General features: G+C 46.9%; 2 protein-coding genes across 5 annotated transcripts in view; one reads left to right on the plus strand and one right to left on the minus strand.

Annotated features, from left to right (window-relative positions):
- STIM1 (stromal interaction molecule 1) overlaps positions 1 to 4,295 on the minus strand; it is a 217,224-nt gene extending 212,929 nt beyond the window's left edge. For all 4 annotated transcript variants that reach the window (XM_050756139.1, XM_050756140.1, XM_050756137.1 and 1 more), the window contains exon 1: positions 4,133 to 4,295. In XM_050756139.1, coding sequence (XP_050612096.1) covers positions 4,133 to 4,271 — 139 coding nt within the window. In that variant the 5' untranslated portion in view covers positions 4,272 to 4,295. The remainder of the gene's footprint in view (positions 1 to 4,132) is intronic.
- Positions 1 to 20,181, plus strand: part of RHOG (ras homolog family member G) — a 1,041,648-nt gene that overhangs the window by 1,005,424 nt on the left and 16,043 nt on the right. The gene's annotated exons all lie outside the window — the stretch shown is intronic.

Raw genomic sequence — 20,181 nt, forward strand, 5'->3', positions numbered from 1 at the left:
CTGGGCTTCCCACAGCTTTCTGCATGTATATACAATACCTCTATTGTAGTATTTATCAGAAAGTTTTGAGAGTGGCTAAAGTAGAGGTAGAGAGAAGAATCAGACTGCCTGGATTCAAATTCTGGCTTCCTTATTATTTGTGTAAACATGGGCAAGTTATTTAACCTCTCTATGATTTAATTTTCTCACCTATAAAATGGGGATAACATAACATAGGATGGTAATAAGAATTTAATAAAACAAAATGTTTAAATAGTGCCTGACATGTAGCAAGCTCTAAAAAAGTTAGGTGCTATTATTATCATTGATGTTATTGTATTAATCTGTCCTACAATTAGGTTCAGGCTTTAACTAAATCTCTGTTCCCCTCTCATTCTCCATGATAGCATCCTGTTTTATGTTTTCTTCCATGCCACGTTCCACAAGATAATATATTTATTCATGTGTTTATTATCTGTCTCATCAACAAGACTGTAACTTCCATGAAGGAAGGAACATGTCTGTTTTGTTCATCCTTAAATCCCCACAGGAACATATTACCTGGCCCAGAGAAGGCACTCAAATATTAATACTCGTTTAATAAATACCATATTAGCTGGCATTGTTCAATGTTTGCTGAATCAATTAACCTGTCAAAACTGAGGCCTGGGAGCAGATTATATCCTGGCTACCCCAGGCTTAGTGTGTCCCTCTCCCCAGGCCCCAGTATTAGCTTCAGCCAAGCCCCACCTACCTGCTCTTGGCCCTAGCCCAGTTCCGGGAGCCAACCTCAGCTAAAATTAGCATAACTACCAAGATGGCCAGGCCATTTATAGCCTTGGAGGCAGCAGCAACTAGCTGGGGATAGGAGGCAGGGTTCTGGCCTGCCACTCCATCAGAGGTTGATTGAGAAGCCAGCCTGCACTCTGCACACTGCCTAGATGCCTATCCTCCAAGGTCCTGTCCTAGCTACACTGAACCAAACCACAGTTCCTGATTAGAGGCCCTCGATACCTCCAACACTGGCAGCCACAACTCCAGACTCCACCTGAGGTCCCTCATGCACATTCTACAGAAACCATTATCGTTTTCTAGAGTCTAAGGGTGGTTCCAAGCATCTATATTAGGCCAGCTTCAGAAACGCAAGCCCCAGAGTTGCACAGGCAGGCAGAGATCTTTACTGAGAAAGTGACTTAGCATGGCTGGGTGTACAGGTATTAAGGAGCGAGAAGGTGACAGGAATGGCCTCTCCACGGCCCAGTGAGAGATCCTCCTTGCAGAGCACCTGCCTTCACTCCAGGATCAGGCTTTCGTAGTGTTTATTGTATGCATGCTAAAGCCATAAGCATTTTAACTAAATCATTCTTAGAATCAAATATTTTAACTAACTAAAAAGAGACAGATGGGTATATACATCCAAAAGATAAAAAATCAAATTCTCTGGGCCCCTGCAAAACACTCTCCAGAGCAGAAAAAAAGTGCAGCTCTTTTCTTGGCTCTCAGCTACAGAGTCACTAGGGCCTGCCTAATTGTCAGAAGGAAAGCAACATTCTCTGGCCCTGCCTAGCACTCCTTTAACAGGGCAGGACCTGAGAAGATGGAAGAAATCCAAGACTTAAGCATCAGAAGATCTGCCTATAAGAAAGACCAAGCACAGGACCAGGTTTCTTCACTCATAAAAGTGGGAACAATACCACCTGCCCTGCACTGTAACAGGGCTATTGTGAGACTGTTGGAAAAACAGCTGTGTAATTGTAAAATACAAACTGTAGAGAACACACAAATCGACTGGGTATGCTGAATCTGATTTTTAATAGTAGTAGTTTTAAGAGCAAGTAAACCTCCTCCTGTGTTCTGGGGATACAGAGAGGCTGGAAAGGATGCAAGAGTTCCTAGTTGCATAGAAAGTTTCTCTCCAAACTCTTTTGAAGATCCCAGTCTATATAAACCACCTCTTTGCAAAAATAAGTCCCTTTCTGAGTCAGAGACAAAACCCCAGGCAGACCCAAGGGGAAAAGCTACCATAACAATAGTGTTGGAACCTCCAGGTTTCCACAAACCTTAGACATTCACAGCACCTAAGGTCTCTCTGAGACTTTCCTCCCTGCAATTCACTATTATTGTGACAACATAAACCAGTTTCTAAACTGAGCAAGAGTAGGTCTAAGTGGTATAATCAGCATAGCCAGGCCTCTGAAATATATGCTGTGTGAAGAATTGTCTCCAAAAACTCAAGTCATGGGGTGGTCCTGAGGAAGGCTAGAATGTCTTTTACTTCAAGCAAAACAAACAAACAACAACAACAAAAACAACAACAACAACAAAAACAACCTTCCTAAAAGCCAATGTCTAAAATTCAAAATTTCATCCCTTTAGTTTATGTCTAAAATATAGAACAGCCACTCCCCAAAAAATATTCATTTTATGTCAGGCACTCACATTTTGGAGTGAAAAAAGACATATTATCAGTTATAAATAGGAATGTCACAGGGATAGCAAGAGATGATAATTAGGTCTACTTCACAGTTCAGTCTACATTTGCCCACTAGTCTTTCCCTTCATAGCCCAAAGAGAACCAAGCTTTGAGTCAGGTGTCAAGGGTCAAGGAGACTCTCTATGGAGAGACAGGATTAATAGGCAAGAAGAACCTATCTAGAAAGCAACAGCCAGGTATCCTACTTACAATATGGGCAACCCTGGCCTCATTTGGAAACTAGCCCCCTTGGAACATCTGGAACTTAAAAAGGTATTGCCCAATAAAGGGTCTACCACCAAAGCCAGCTTCTGGATCCATCCATGAAACTCCCCAGCCACCATGACCTATTATTTCCTTTTCTTACTTGTATCAGCAGGTGCCCACTGAGACATCCCCTCATTTGAACTTGCGTATGCTCAGAAACAACTCATCTATAAACTCTCCCCAACTCTGCAGGTCACAGCTTTGGGCAGATCACAGCCAAACGGTGAGAGAAATGAGAAATGAGAACTGATCTTCTAAGCCTTATGTAAAATGACTGGATTTTAACAGAGTTCCTTGACGGCTACAGTGGCTCACATCTGTAATCCCAGCACTTTGGGAGGGATCCCTGCACAACACAGACAGACCCTGTCTGTACAAAAAATTAAAAATAGAAAGAAAAAAAAAGTTAGCCAGGTCCAGTGGCTCTTGTGTTTAGTCCCAGCTACTGGGAGGCTGACACAGGAGGATGACCTGAACCCAGGAGTTTGAGACTGTAGTGAGCTGTGATCACACTACTGCATTACAGCTTGAACGACAGATCAAGACCCTGTCTCAAAAAAAAACAAAACAAAACATAAAAGTGTTCCTTTCTACTGCAGAAGTATACCAGGGTTCCTGCTGCCTGATAAGCCTTCACAACTGCATAGGAAAAACCACGACAGATCAAAAGTAGCATGGTTTCCCTAGCAAGCAGACTTGGGGGGGGTGCGCGGTGGAGGCGAGGGGAACTGTAGCTGGAATTCCCACCCTCATCAGTCAGAAGAAACAGAATAAGCAACAAGTGGTCCCAGGAATTATATCATGTCTATGTCAAGAAAAGGCCATTTAACACCCTAGTGGTAAATAGGATTCCATCTAAGGAACTGTCTGGATATTTCAAATGCACACAGCAAAGAGACAAGACTACCTAAGGGAAGGGTGGGACTAGGGTTCCCACAGTTGTTGGAATAGGTACACCTGAACACCAGGCTTTCAGGCAACAGAGTTGGCCCAGCCTTAACTTTCCCTTACAACATAAGTGGCCCCAACTTCCCCCATGCTGCTCAGTACTAAAACTGACTAGGAGCAATGAACTTATCATCTCACCAGGCCATTCTTCCAGACAAGTAGGCCTAAGATGGGGTCTTTCCTTGCTGATCTAAAAGGTCAAGTTGCCCCAAAGGCTTCTTATTACTGTCAAAGAAAAAAAAAAATCCTGAGGGGGTGATGAGGAAAGTTGTTCAGGAAAGATAGAGACATTTGCCATGACTACTGACCAGAAAGAACTTCTTGGACTACCTGGAACAGGCAGTGCCATGTGTGGATCCTCCATGAACCTCACATGTACAAACCTAGATTTCAACTTGCCCACTTCGGGCCACTCAGTTCTGAGCCAAAGCCTACAGCCCAGTCCAGCCCACAGCAAGGCCTTACCTGCTGCAGTGGACTCCTCAGAGTTGGCCCCCGAGCTGGTTCCTGTCGCCTTCTCACTGTGAATATGGCTGAGGCTCTGACCCTGGTGCAGGAGGAGTCCCCAGAGGAGCCACAGGGCAAGACGGACGCATACATCCATGACTCTAGGTCTCAGTCAACATGCGTCTGATGTGGACACCTCGGGATCCCAAAGGCAAAGCCAGGAGCCCGCGAGTGCAGCCGACGGTCTCCAGGCAAGACGCCCTCGCGGCTCCGCAGCTGTCCAGCCACCCGCAGGCCTGCCTCCTCCAACAGCCAAAGGTCAAGTGCTCCAAGTTTGAGTGCGGGAGGAGGGCTGGCTCCTCAGGTCCAATAGTGGGTCCGCCGGGGCTGCGGCGGCCTGAGCTCGTGCGGCTTCCGGAGACTTTGGGCAGAGTGGCTGCGGGGCTGCTGTCAGCTCCGCAGCTTACTACACCCCTGCGGGAGGGGGCGGCAGGAGTCCCCGCGGGCACAGGAGTGGGGGAGGAAGAGCAGAGAAAAGAGGCAAGAAGGGGGCACCTGACCTCGCCCTGCCGAAGAGCGGCTAGCAGCAGAAGCTGGGGAGGGCGTGCGACCCGCAGGGTCCTGAGGGCGCGGGCGTCTCCAGGATCCTGGGCCTCCTAGGCCGAGGTCAGCGCCCCCGCCCAGTCCCGTGCCCAGGCGGCTGGCGGTGCCCAGGTCCAGCAGGCGGACGCACACCGGCCAGGCCCAGGACAGCTGCTCCCAGGCGGGCGGGCGGCGCGGGGCGGGCCCGGGGCGAGCGGGGGCGTGCTCTCCCGCCGGCCCGCCCCGCGCCGCCCGGCCCCCAGCGAAGCCCGGGCCCGCCCCAGCGCCCGGCTGGATCCCGGAATAACCGGTGAAGACGGCTCCCCGGAGCCCCCAGCCCCCAGCGGGCTCTCCCGGACCCCCAACCCGTGCTAGTCTTTGCCAGGACGCCCCTCCCGCGCAAAGGATCAAGTCCCAGCTTCCCTTTCCCCCTCCAGAGTCTCCAGCGCCAACTGCCGGCCCGCAGGCGAGTCCCTGACCCGCAGTTACTCAGGTAACTCAGGCCTGCGGCGGCGGCGACAACACCTGCCCTGCCCCGATCTCCGGGCCGTGGTGCTGCTCCACTCGCCTCAGTTGTAGAGGCGGTCTAAACAGAGGCCCAGGACACAACGTTAGCCTCCCAGGAGCCGCCTGAGGCGACAACAGCCCAGGCCGGCTCGGCCAGGGGGCGAGCTCCCAGCCCCCAACTCCCTGCCAGTTCCCAGGCTCCGCCCTCCCGCCTCGCCTGACAACCAATCGACTTCCGCCTCTCTGCGGCTCAGGAACCCGCGCGCTTCGTCGCCCGTGCGCAGCGGCCCCTGGTGGAAACATCGGCGAACTGCAGACAGGACTTGCGCTCCTGGGAGGGCCTGCTCTTTTGCAGAGGGTTGGGGAGTAAAGCTAAGACCCGCCCCGGGGGAGGCCCACTAGGGCCACTGGGGCCTGCGAGTGTTTTCAGAGGACATGATGATGCCAGAAAGCAAAATGAAATGTCCAAACCACTCTAGCTAAAATTCCCTTACACATTCCTTGAGTCTGGGCTAAAGGGTGCCATCTGCCTTCCTGACCCCATCTCCCCTCCCCTCCAAGCTAAGTGTGATGCCCTCCCTTAGCTCTCACAGCCCGTTTTCCTACCTGCCCCTCAAGCTCCCAGCCCTTTAAGGTTTTTCGGTGGGGCCCGTAAATGATTCCTCCCTGCATCTCATTTTCCCAGCTACCTCTCTGGTGGAGGAGGTGTCAGTGACTTGAGAGTGAGTGCGCCAAAGAAGAAAGAGCCACGCCTGAGCCTCCTTCAACAAAGCCTGCACTTCCTGTTCTTTTCTCAAGCGTGCTGTCAGCAGATCTTGACTGAAACCTCTGTGCCCTACCCTGTCCTTGGCACCAGAAGCAGGGGAAGGGATTAGGCCCAGTCCCTCCTCTGACTGACAGTGCTAAACCAGCTACCTGTTCTGAGCAAGCCCTTTGAAGACTGGGAACATGGATTTGCCCAACAGCTGCCTGGCTTAAGGGTTAGGCCGTTGATATAAAAATACGTAGCTAACGTCACCTACTACCACTCCCCCGGCTCTATTAAGCTCCTGTCACACTAGCCTTCATTAAGTTCCTAAACACGTCAAACTCAGCCACCTCACGGCCTTTGTATCTGCTGTTGCTTCTGCCTGAAACACTCTCCCCTGCTCCAAAGTTCCTCATGTAGCTGTTCTCTCATTCTTACAGATACAGCTCAATGTGTCTCCTTAGAAACTTTTACTCTGCCCACCCCTTCAAAATCAGTCTGTGGCCAAAATTGGACCATACACCTGTCTGCCCCTCCCCCAATAGGTAGTGATTGCCACTCTTCAGGTCAGAGGCTGTGCCTCATTCATCTCTGCTACACTAGGACCCAGCCATAGACCCTGAACAAAGTAAGTGCTCTGTAAAAGCTGGATGACATGAGTTAATTCACTTGTACACTCAGATACTAAAAACTAACACTCAATACCGGAATATTGGAAAATTGACCAGAACCGTTGAACCCTGACCTAGGTTCTCCTAGACCTATTCCCTGAGCCAGGGGTCTTAAATTCAAATGGCAAAGTGGGCAGGTAGGTAATACAATTAAGAAAAGTAGGTAGGAGGCCGGGTGTGGTGGCTCACACCTGTAATCCCAGCACTTTGGGAGGCTGAGGCGGGTGGATCACGAGGTCAGGAGATCAAAACCATCCTGGCTAACACGGTGAAACCCCGTCTCTACTAAAAATACAAAAAAATTAGCCGGGCGTGGTGGCGGTCGCCTGTAGTCCCAGCCATACGGGAGGCTGAGGCAGGAGAATGGCATGAACCCGGGAGGCAGAGCTTGCAGTGAGTCGAGATCACGCCACTGCACTCCAGTCTGAGGAACAGTATAGACTCCATCTCAAAAAAAAAAAAAAAAAAGGAAAAGAAAAGAAGAGAAAAGAAAAGAAAAGAAACGTTGATAGGAGTAATAGGGAATGGTGGGGATTATGGAGAGCAGGCAGAAAGGTGAGCCTAGTATTGCTAGAATGTCATTAAGAGAAGATGGGCTGGATGCAGTGACTGATACCTCTAATTCCAGCACTCTGGGAGGCCAAAGTGGGAGGATTACTTGAGCCCATGAGTTCACGACCAGCCTGGGAAACATAGTGGGACCCCATCTCTACAAAAAAAAATTTTTTTAATTAGCCATGAGTGGTATCTGGCATCTGTGGTCCCAGCTACTGAGGAAGCTGAGGTGGGATGATCGCTTAAATCCAGGATCTCAAGGCTGGAGTGAGCCATGATCACACCACTGCACTCCAGCCTGGGCAACGAGCAAGACCCTGTCTCAATTTAGAAAAAAAAGAGAGAGAGAGAAGATGGAAATCTGGACTTTCATATGACATATCCTTTTTAAAAAAATATTAGCAATGCATGTAAAAGAATAAAACCTTATATAGGCCACAGAAAACATGTCTGCAGCCCAGATTAATCACTCAGACTGACAGTTCATCATTTCTACCTAAGCCAGCTCTCCTGCCTATGCACTCATTTGCCTAAGAGAACATGAAAGAAATAAGCAAAGTAAAGCATGTTTAACACAATTTCCTTCAAACTCGACTACAGCATTTCTTTTCACCACCACATGATTTCTTCGGGGTTATGGGTGCTTATCTATTTGGTACAACAAACAGGTCTTGCAGGCAGGAAGCCAGGGTCTGTTACCAATTTACACCAAGATCTTAAACCTCTTGGAGCCTGTCGAATTTCCTGTGATGCTAAAATGGTGTCTAAGAACTAAAAATACTTACTGTGATGCACCAATTTCAATGCTGGGTGTACACCCAAAAAATTAAAGCAGGGTCTTAAAGAAAATTATACACCCATGTTCATAACAGCATTATTCACAACAGCCACAAGGTGAAAGCAACCTAGGTGTTCATGGATGGATGAATGGATAAACAAAATATGGTGCATAGGTACAATGAAATACTACACCACCTTAAGAAAGAAGGAAATCCTGACAATGCTCCAACATGGATGAACCTTGAGGATAGCCAGCTAAGTGAAATAAGCCAGTCACAAAAGGATAAATACTGTTATTTCATTTATATGAATGTACCTAAAACAGCCAAATTCATAGAGACAGAAAGTAGAGTAGTGGTTGCCAGAGACTGGGGAGAGGGGAGAGCTGGAAATAGTTTCAGTTTTACAAGTTGAAAAAAGTTTTGGAGATTGGCTGCACAATAATGTGAATGTACTTAACATGACTAAATTGTACACTTAAAAATGATTAAGATGGCCGGGCGCGGTGGCTCACGCCTGTAATCCCAGCACTTTGGGAGGCCGAGGCGGGCGGATCACAAGGTCAGGAGATCGAGACCACGGTGAAACCCCGTCTCTACTAAAAATACAAAAAATTAGCCGGGCGCGGTTGTGGGCGCCTGTAGTCCCAGCTACTCGGGAGGCTGAGTCAGGAGAATGGCGTGAACCCGGGAGGCGGAGCTTGCAGTGAGCCGAGATCGTGCCACTGCACTCCAGCCTGGGCGACAGAGCAAGACTCCGTCTCAAAAAAAAAAAAAAAAATGATTAAGATGAAGCTGGGCGCAGTGGCTCATGCCTGTAATCCCAGCACTTTGGGAGGCCGATGTGGGTGGATCACAAGGTCAGGAGATCGAGACCATCCTGGCTAACACGGTGAAACCCCGTCTCTACTAAAAACACAAAAAATTAGCCAGGCGTGGTGGTGGGCGCCTGTCGTCCCAGCTACTCGGGAGGCTGAGGGAGGAGAATGGTGTGAACCCAGCAGGTGGAGCTTGCAGTGAGCTGAGATCGCGCCACTGCCCTCCTGCCTGGGCAACAGAGCAAGACTCTGTCTCAAAAAAAAAAAAAAAATTAAGATGGTAAAATGTATGTTATATATTTTTTAACCACAATTAAAAATAAAAATAAATAACTGGGCACCATAGCTCACACCTGTAATCCCAGCACTTTGGGAGGCCAAGGCCAACAGATCACTTGAAGTCAGTGATTTGAAAACAGCCTGGCCAACATGATGAAATCCCATCTCTACTAAAAATACAAAAATTAGCTGGGCATGGTGGCACGTGCCTGTAACCCCAGTTACTCAGCAGGCTGAGGCAGGAGAATCACCTGAACCTGGGAGGCAGACAGCCGAGATCACGCCACTGGACTCCAGCGTTGGTGACAGAGTGAGACTCCATCTCAAAACTAAAACAAAATAACAAATAAATGGTACCTGGGAGCCAAAGCCACAGCCTAGGCAACAGGAAGAACATTCTGGTGGCTTCTCTGCCTCCAAGATCACGATGTGACACTAGAAAAGTCAGTTCCGCTCTGAATTTCAGTTTCTCCAACTATAAATTGGTCAGCTACCAGATTATTGACTCTGTGCAGCCTTAATATTCTACAAAATAAAAAGATTCTGAAACCTGATGGATCTTCCTGGATCAGAAACTGTGACCCTCATCTCTATAGCCCCTATGCTTCATCCTTCTAAAAATGTGACCTTTGCAAGAACCCAGGTATGTACTAGGGCTTGCACCTAAAATCCTAACACTTTGGGAGGCTGAGATGGGAGGATCACTATAGCCCAGGAGTTTGAGACCAGCCTAGGCAACATAGTGAGACTCTGTCTCTACAAAAAAAATACAAACATTAACTTGGTATGGTGGTGTGTCCCTGTAGTCCCTGCTACTCAGGAGGCTGAGCCAGGAGGATGGCTTGAGCCCAGGAGGTCAAGGCTGCAGTGAGCTATGATTGCCACTGCACTCCAGCCTGGGTAATAGAGCAAGAATCTGTAGAAAAAAGAAAGAAAGAAAGAAAAAAAAACTAGCCGGGCAAGGTGGCGGGCGCCTGTAGTCCCAACTACTCGGGAGGCTGAGTCAGGAGAACGGCGTGAACCCGGGAGGCGGAGCTTGCAGTGAGCTGAGATCCGGCCACTGCACTCCAGCCTGGGTGACAGAGCGAGACTCCGTCTCAAAAAAAAAAAAAAAAGAAGAAAGAAAAAAAAGGACCCCTCACCATATTGTAAGCCTTAGGAGGAAACAGAGAGCTTTCTCCCATCTCTCTTTTTATACCTATGCAGTGTATCTCCCTTGCATTAATCTTAGGGCCTTGCTTAGATGTTCTGAAGTTGTTGGCTAAATCAAATTGGATTAACTAATTCTTATGCCTCTATTCCACTATTTGCAAGAGTTTTCACATGTATTATCTCATCTCTTCCTCAAAGAAGCTCTGCTAGATAAAACAGCGGCTACACGGTGGTCCCCAGGTTGACCTGAGGTCAACTTCTGTCCAAAAATAAGTGAGTATGGGGTCGGGTGCAGTGGCTGAAGCCTGTAATCCCAGCACTTTGGGAGACCAAGGTGGGTGGATCACCTGAGGTCAGGAGTTCAAGACCAGCCTGGCCAACATGGTGAAACCCGGTCTCTACTAAAAATATAAAAATCAGCAGGGTGCGGTGGCACGCGCCTGTAATTGCAGCTACTCAGGAGGCTGAGGCAGGAGAATCGCTTGAACCCAGGAGGCAGAGGTTGCAGAGAGCCAAGATTGCACCACTGCATTCCAGCCTGGGTGACAGAGCGAGACTCCACCTCAAAAAAAAAAAAAAAAAAAAGTGAGTATAGTACAATAAGATATTTTGACAGAGAGAGGCAGGAAAGAGAGAGACCACAATTGATCTTTTTTTTTTTTTTTTTTTTTTTTTTTTTGAGACGGAGTCTAGCTCTGTCGCCCGGGCTGGAGTGCAGTGGCCAGATCTCAGCTCACTGCAAGCTCCGCCTCCCGGGTTTACGCCATTCTCCTGGCTCAGCCTCCCGAGTAGCTGGGACTACAGGCGCCCGCCACCTCGCCCGGCTAGTTTTTTGTATTTTTTTTTAGTAGAGACAGGGTTTCACCGTGTTAACCAGGATGGTCTCGATCTGCTGACCTTGTGATCCGCCCGTCTCGGCCTCCCAAAGTGCTAGGATTACAGGCTTGAGCCACCGCGCCCGGCCAATCTATTTTATTATTAACTATTTTTGTTCATCTCTTACTGTGTGCAATTTATAAATTAAGCTTTATCATAGGTATGTGTATAGGAAAACAATATATAAACAGTTTGATACTATCTGCAGTTTCACGCATCCACTGGAGGTCTTGGAATATATTCTCCATGGATAAGAGGGGACTACTTTACTCATTTTATAGATTAAGAAACTGGGCCGGGCGCGGTGGCTCAAGCCTGTAATCCCAGCACTTTGGGAGGCCGAGACGGATGGATCACGAGGTCAGGAGATTGAGACCATCCTGGCTAACACGGTGAAACCCCGTCTCTACTAAAAAATACAAAAAAAACTAGCCGGGCGAGGTGGCGGGCGTCTGTAGTCCCAGCTACTGGGGAGGCTGAGGCAGGAGAATGGCGTGAACCCGGAAGGCGGAGTTTGCAGTGAGCTGAGATCCGGCCACTGCACTCCAGCCTGGGCGACAGAGTGAGACTCCGTCTCAAAAAAAAATAAATAAAAATAAAAAATAAAATAAAGAAACTGAGGCTGAGGAGATAAAGTGGCAGGTGAGAGCCAAGCTTGCTTTCTTCTTTGGGATTCCTTCCCCATCCTTCAAGTCTCAGCTCAAGTTAAATAAAAGCATCCATGCCCTGACCAATGATGATACCTTATCATAAATCAAAGGTTATGATTTTTAGAAAAACTCAAAAGCTCCACCCCGCTTTAGCACCTTGCCTGACTTGCCCTGTCTCTTCAGTCTTCCTCTATACCTTAGAGTAAACTTATGTAACTGGGTTATGATTTTTTTTTTTTTTTTTTTTTTTTTTTTTTTTTTTTTTGAGATAGGGTCTTTGTTACCCAGGCTGGAGTGCAGTGGTACGACCATGGCTTACTGCAGCCTTAACCTCCTGGGCTCAAGTGAGTTTTATTTTTTGAATAGGAATATTATTTTTATTTATTTATTTATTTTTAGAGACAGGTTCTCACTCTGTTGCCCAGGCTAAAGTGCAGTGGTGCAACTATAGTTCACTGCAACTTTGAACTCCCGGGCTCAAGCGATCCTCTCACCTCAGTCTCCCGAGTAGCTGCGACTACAGGCACATGCCACCATGCGCAGCTGAATTATGATTATTTAATAAGTATGTATCTTCTACATTAGCCTCTGAGCTCATCAAGGGTTGCATTTTATTCATCTTTATATTTTCACAGTCTAGGTTGCCCATTACATAGCTGGTACTCAATAAACGTTTTGCTAAGTGAATAAATTAATGATGTGTGTTCTGTACAGCAGCCTAACTATCCTTTCTTCACACCACAGGGTTTCTGGTTACCAACAGCTTTCATTCGGAGAATGAGGGAGACTTTGCTAGAAATAATAATTGAGAGTCCAAAATCTGCTCAGAAAAGTTTAGGAATCCCCTAGTTTGCGTTGCGTTATTAGTAGCGCTCCCTGGTGTCCAAAAATGGAAAGTATCGCTATCGCTGAGAAATTGCCCAAGGTCTGGCTGGGTAGAAAATAAGAGACCTTAGCTTCTAGCAACAACTCTTCCTAAGCTAGTTTCACACAGAGAATCATCTCCTTATCCACAGTCAGTTCTGGAATCTTGCTTGCAATGTTCATTCATTCATTTAACACCTACTGAGCACCTATTTGCAACAACTTAGTTGCTACTCTCAAAAAGCTCCATTTTTATGGGGAAAAAAATGGGGTGAGTGTGTGTGTGTGTGTGTGTGTGTAGATAATTAGCACATGTCAATATGTTTTGAGAGGGATTGGTACAGGAATAGGTGAGGGAGCACAGAGGAAGGACAAGTAACAGTCTAAAGCAGTCAGGAAGGCTGTGCAGACTCACAGATTGGGGAGTGTGGGTGAGAAGTGGGGTTCTGGGATCAGACTGCCTAGATTCACATCCAAGCAATGCTGTGTGACTCTGGGCCAGTTACTCAATCTCTCTGCCCTCCGATTCCTCCATCTGAAAAAAAGTAGGATTTTGTAAGGCTTAGATGAGTTAATAAGTAAAACAATTAGCACAGTCCTTCTCGTAATGTGCTCAAAAACTGCTGGCTCTTATTCTGCAAGGAATTTCAGAGCCATTAAAGCATTATGCCAAGATCAGGTAACTGTGATTTGCAGAAATTATTCTGGCAATAGTGTTAAGAAAGGATTGGAGAAGGTAGAAGCTAGAAACAAGTGACATGGTCTGACAGACCTGTGCTGATAACCCAGCTCACCTTCATGTTAGCTGTGTGACCTTGGGCAAGACCTGAATTCTAATTTGGACAATCATGATGGGAATAGAAAAGGGTTCAGATTTGAGAAATATGTGGTGATTAATTAGATGGCCAGGTGAGGAGGCAAGAGAGATCAAGGTTAAACAATAGCTGTGGTTTTAGAAGGTACTATTGTGTGCCAGGTATTATGCTAAACATGCTACATTCAATCATTCATTCAACCAATATTTACTAAGCAAAGTATTTCCATACCAGGCACTGTTCTAGGCACTAGGAATATAGCACTAAATAAAATAAGCAACCCTTGTTGCCCTCATGGAGCTTACATGTTATCTCCTATAATGAATATCCACAGCAATCCTGAGGTGTAACACAATTTAGATTCATCTTACAAAGGAAATTAAATCTGACACGTTCAATTTTCCTATCTGTGAGAATTCTTTTTTCTTTTTTTTTTTTTTTAGACAGAGTCTTGCTCTGTCACCCGGGCTGGAGTGAAGTGGTGTGATCTCGGCTCATTGCAACCTCCACCTCCGTGGTTTAAGTGGATTCTCCTGCCTCAGCCTCCAAGTCGCTGGAATTACAGGTGCACACCACCATGCCCGGCTAATTTTTGTATTTTTTTTTTTTTTTTTTTTTAGTAGAGACAAGATGTCACCATATTGGTCAGGCTGGTCTCGAACTCCTGACCTCAGGTGATCTGCCTGTCTCGGCCTCCCAAAGTGCTGGGATTACAGGTGTTAGCCACCTCACCCAGCCTATCTGTGAGTATTCTTATCTGTAAAATGGAAATAATATTACCTGCCTTATAGACTTGTTATTATATTTATTGAGTTAATACATGTAAAGCATATGTAAAACATATCTAAGTTGTTTTCTTAACATTATTTCTTATTATTCAGCAACTTCCCTAGGATCACACAGCAAGTAAATGGCAAAGATGAGAATTGGGGAGAAAGAAGGGAGGCAACAGGGAATCCCGAATCAACTGGGCATGTATAGTTGGGTTGCTCTTAGAATACCAGGACTGAGGATGGAGAACTTTCCCAGTGGGGGGATTATGCCAGATGATTGGGTACCACCACCTGGCTTGGAAAACCTCAAAGGTGCAAAGCTGTCCTGGAGGCAAACAGGACAACTATTGTCCTGCCTGCCTGGGAGAAGGGACCCTCTTGGAAGATAGGGCATGGCCATTGTCCCCACTCCTTTCATCCATTTAGTTCCTTGAGGGAGTCAAGAACAAAAGTTCGGCCAAGCGTGGTGGCTCATGCCTGTAATCCCAGCACTTTCGGAGACTGAGGCAGGCAGATCACTTGAGGTCAGGAGTTCGAGACCAGCCTGGCGAACATGGTGAAACCCCCGTCTCTACTAAAAATACAAAAATTAGCCGGGCATGGTGGTGCTTGCCTGTAGTCCCAGCTACTTGGGAGGCTGAGGCAGGAGAATGGCTTGAACCTGGGAGGTGGAGGTTTCAGTGAGCCGAGATTGTGCCACTGCACTCCAGCCTGGGAGACAGAGCATGACTCCATTTCCAAAAAAAAGAAAAAAGAAAAAAAGATCGGAGATTGCGACTCTAGAACTTTGTTTAATTTGTAACCTCATTTTAGTTCTTTCTGCTGTCTCCTTTCTGGCCCATCAAAGCCCACGAAATGGGATATTGGACTGGTTTTGGGGGGCAGCAATAAAGAGGAGTAATGAAAAGGAGGCCAGTCGCAGGGGCTCACCCCTGTAATCCCAGCACTTTGGGAGGCCGAAGCAGGTGGATCACTTGAGGTTAGGAGTTCAAGACCAGCCTTGCCAACATGGTGAAACCCCATCTCTACTAAAATACAAAAAATTAGCCAGGCGCAGTGGCAGGCAAGTGTAATCTCAGCTTCTCAGGAGGTTGAGGTAGGAGGATCATTGGAACCCAGGAGGCGGAGCCTGCAGTGAGCTGAGATCGTGCCATTGCACTCACTCCAACCTGGGCTACAGGCCAAAACTCCATCTCAAGAAATAAAAAATAAAATAAAGGCCACGCACCGTGGCTCACGCCTGTAATCCCAGCACTTTGGGAGGCCGAGGTGGGCAGATCACCTGAGGTCAGGAGTTCGAAACTGGCCTGGCCAACATGGTGAAACCCCATCTCTACTAAAAATAGAAAAAGTTAGCTGGCCATGGTGGTGTATGCCTGTAATTCCAGCTACTCAGGAGGCTGAGGCAGGGGAATTGCTTCAACCCAGGAGGCGGAGGTTGCAGTGAGCAGAGATCGTGCCACTGCACTCCAGCCTGGTGACTCTGTCTCAAAAAAAAAAAAGGAGTAATGAAGAGGAAACTGTTCTACTCCTGAGGCCAGCTGAGAGAGGGAAGACCAAAGGATCAAGAGGAGCCCCAAGAAGCCTGAGTGCCTTGGAGCCACAGCAGAGGCAAAAGAGAATTCAGATTTAAGGGTAACCTAAAGGGGCTGGGACTGGAGCTAAGCCAAGACCCCTGTGGATCACTGGTGAACTCCAGGAGCTGGAGTTCAGTGAGGAATAGGCTGGGAAGACCCCTTTGGAATCCTCAGGGCACTGGTGAGATTAGTTCAGGTCCTTTCTCCTCTCACTCTCTGTCCCCTCCTCTCTCTTTCAGGGAAACTAGTCAGCTTCAGCACTTTGACATTGAGAGGGAAGAATTAACCAAGGTGGGGGATACCTGAAAACATCAAGGGAGTGTAGAGAAATTAACTAATGTTTATTTGCTCTACCCTCGGGCAATTTACGAGGGCTCCACATGCATTATGTCATTTAATCCTCACAATCTCATGCAGCACTTGCCAGTCCCATTTTATTGTTTTTTATTTGTTGGTTTTTAGAGACAGGATCTCACTCTGTCACCCAGACTGGAGTACAGTGGCACGATCATAGCTCTCTGCAACCTCAAACACCTAGGCTCAAGTGATCCGCCCACCTCAGCCTAGCAAGTAACTGGGACTACAGGCATGTGCCACTATGCCCAGCTAATTTGTGTGTGTGTGTGGAGATGAGGTTTGCTATGATTGCCTAGGCTGGTTACAAATTCCTGGGATCAAGTGATCGTCCCACCTTGGCCTCTCAAAATGTTAGGAATACAGGCATGAGCAACCACGCCCAACCATTCTCATTTTAAAATGAAACTAAGACTGAGAAGTTGGCTCTGTTATATGCTCTTACAGCACTCTGTACTTTTTTTTCTGGAGAAAGGATCTTGCTATGTTGCCCAGGCTGGTCTGAAATTCTTGGGCTCAAGCAATCTTCTGGCCTTATCCCCCTGAGTAACTAGAACTGGAGACAAACACCACCATGCCCACCAGCAAGCTGTACTTTTGTATGATTACCTGTTTAAGGTCTATCTCCCTTGCCAGTTATATCAGGGCAGTTTTCTCTACTTCATCATTGGCATGTAACACTATGTCTGGCACCAAGAAGATTTTCAATAAAAATGCATTGAATATTTATGCATATGGGAGATCTCATGTGACTAATCAAAGGCCATACTGTGTTAACAACCATCCTAATCTGTCTCCAAAACCTGTCTGTGATCTCTATTCTACCCCACCAAGTGCTTTCATGTTATCTCACTTCTAAATGTCCAGGTTCAATGTCCTTGTCCCTCAGCTGCTTGTAAGCATACATGCACCCCACCTACCAAGAACTCACTTATTCAGGGAAAGCTAGTGAGAGAGTAGAAAAAAGAAACAGCCCATTTGGGATTGTGCCTTCTTCCTACCCTCTTCAAGTCAGCATTTCTCCTCCTTCAAGACGCCTTTACAGACAGCTCCACCTGTCCATCTGCTTCCCTTTCCTCTGGCCCTTCCTATACCTGTGCCACAAAAGTGTTTCCAAGTTACCTGGAGTCTGATCGTTCTACACATATTAGTACTTTATTAAAGCAATTTAACTCTATGGATGTTTAGTGAAGGCAAATGTGTGCTCAGGCCTGCCTCTGTCAGGCCTAGTGGGTCGACACAGAAATGAATCAGACGAAACCTCAAAGGACTTATAGTCAGTGGGGAAGACAGATATTAGGCACAGATGCAATTTACTAGAGCACAAAGCATGATGACCTAAATGGTATTAAAGAAGTAGGAACAACATGCTATATGCATAAACCTTAATTATTATTGTGAAGAGTGTATCATAGAAGATCAGACCTCAAAGGTGTCATCTAGTTCAACTTCTGTTTTCCAGTGGAAGAGTTTGAGACACAGAGAAGGGTGGGGCCTAGCCTAAAATCTCAGCCTGTCTGTCTGAGCCAAGACAGACTTCAAGTTGTTTTTTGTTGTTGTTTTTTTGTTTTTGTTTTTTTGTTGTTTTTTTTTTTTTGAGACGGAGTCTCGCTCTGTCGCCCAGGCTGGACTGCAGTGGCGGGATCTCAGCTCACTGCAAGCTCCTCCTCCCGGGTTCACGCCATTCTCCTGCCTCAGCCTCCCGAGTAGCTGGGACTACAGGCGCCCGCCACCTCGCCCGGCTAGTTTTTTGTATTTTTTAGTAGAGATGGGGTTTCACCGTGTTAGCCAGGATGGTCTCAATCTCCTGACCTCGTGATCCACCCGTCTCAGCCTCCCAAAGTGCTGGGATTACAGGCTTGAGCCACCGTGCCCGGCCTTGTTTGTTTTTCTTTGTTTTTTTTTTTTTTGAGACGGAGTCTCGCTTTGTTGCCAGGCTGAAGTGCAGTGGCATGATTTTGGCTCACTGCAACCTCTGCCTCCTAGTTCAAGTGATTCTCCTGCCTCAGCCTCCCAAGTAGCTGGGGTTACAGCCATGCACCATCACACCCAGCTAATTTTTGTATTTTTAGTGGAGACGGGGTTTCACCGTGTTGGCCAGGATAGTCTCTATCTCCTGACCCCGTGATCTGCCTGCATCAGCCTCCCAAAGTGCTGGGATTACAGGCGTGAGCCACTGCACCAGGACAGACTTAAAGTTTTCTAAAGCCCAGCCTTGGGCTCTTTCCTCCTCCTCTGATAGCTTCATATGCAAAGTCCTGTACTTCATCAGACCATGAGATCTTTGAGGCTGGGTCAGGTTCTCCTTCCTAAACCAGGACTAGACAAGCCCAAGACACTCACAGGCTCAGGAAATGCAGTCTGATCCCAGGCTGCCAATCCAGTCTTTCAATCTGCTGCACCTAATGTGCTCCCTACTCTTACCATATGTCCTTAAATTGATTTTCAAATATTTTTTGCAGGAAACTTAAAAACAAAATTAAACTCTTTATGCAGAATACCAGCAAATAAATCAGATAAAAGTGAACCTTTTCTGGTTGAAGGGGAGAGAGTCCATAGCTCCATTATTTTTCCTGCTCTTAAGTCCTGGGAAGGGAATTCTAGGAACACATGTCAAAAACATTTGCTCTGGAGCTGGATGTGGTGGTGTGTGCCTGTAGTCCTAGCTACTTGAAAGGCTGAGGTGGGAGGATGACTCGAGTCCAGGAGTTGCAGGACAGCCTAGGCAACATAGTGAGATTCCCATCTAAAAAAAAAAAGAACAATAAACAACAACAAAAAAAGCTTTTGTTCTGGGACATAATTTTTAATGGTGTCATAGAGGCTGCTTTAGTGTATGGTCTTCCTCTGAATCCTGTCATATATGGGGCTCACAATCCTTTCTTTATTCATGAAATGCCAAGCACCCCAATGCCAAGTGGTCCCAATGGAGTATGGATGGGAATGAGATTTTCCCCTTGTCCCTCCTGCTCTCACATCCTCCACAGAGAGAAATTTGTCTGAAGGGCTACAGGGACCGGACCAAAGAGGAGGAGAGACCCAAACACTGCCTGGCAGGTCAGGGGAGGCTTCTAGAGAAGGATCTTTGAGAAAGACTTCATCCACATAGTCATTCACCAGCCTGAATCTGATAAAGCATCTGTTTTTGAAGGTGATACAGTAGCCACCAGCTACACATGCTATTGACCACTTGAAATGTGTCCAGTCAAATTGAGATATATTGTAAGTATAAAATACACACCACATTTCAAAGACTTGGTACAAGAAAAGAATGTAAAATATCCAGTCAATTTTTATAACCAATAATTTTTTATGTTGATTACCATGCTAAAAGATAATATTTTGAGGCCGGGCGCGGTGGCTCATGCCTGTAATCCCGGCACTTTGGGCGGCCGAGGCGGCCAGACCACGAGGTCAGGAGTTCAAGACTAGCCTGGCCAACATGGTGAAACCCATCTCCACTAAAAATACAAAAATTAGCCGGGCATGGTGGCGCGTGCCTGTAATCCCGGTTACTTGGGAGGCTGAGGCAGGAGAATCACTTGAACCCAGGAGGTGGAGGTTGCAGTGAGCCCAGACTGTGTCACTGCACTCCAGCCTGGTGACAGAGTGAGACTCCATCTCCAAAAAAAAGATAATATTTTGGCTATGTTGAGCTAAGCCAAATATTGTTAAAATTCATTTCATTTGTTTCTTTTCACTTTTTTTGAAATGTCATTACTAGACAGTTTTAAATTACTTATGTGGTTCCTATTAAATTTCTTTTATAAAAAATATAAGTAGGCTGGGCATGGTGGCTCACACCTGTAATCCCAGCACTTTGGGAGGCCGAGGCAGGCGGAACAACTGAGATCAGTAGTTCGAGACCAGCCTGGCCAACAAGGTGAAACCCCGTGGCTACTAAAAATACGAAAATTAGCCGGGTGTGGTGGCGTGCACCTGTAACCCCAGCTACTCGAGAGACTGAAGCAGGAGAATTGTATGAAACTGGGAAGCGGAGGTTACAGTGAGCCAAAATGGCACCACTGCACTCCAGTCTGGGCGACAGAGCAAGACTCCATGTCAAA

Source organism: Macaca thibetana, chromosome 14, assembly GCF_024542745.1.
Source record: "Macaca thibetana thibetana isolate TM-01 chromosome 14, ASM2454274v1, whole genome shotgun sequence".
Lineage (NCBI taxonomy): Eukaryota > Metazoa > Chordata > Mammalia > Primates > Cercopithecidae > Macaca > Macaca thibetana.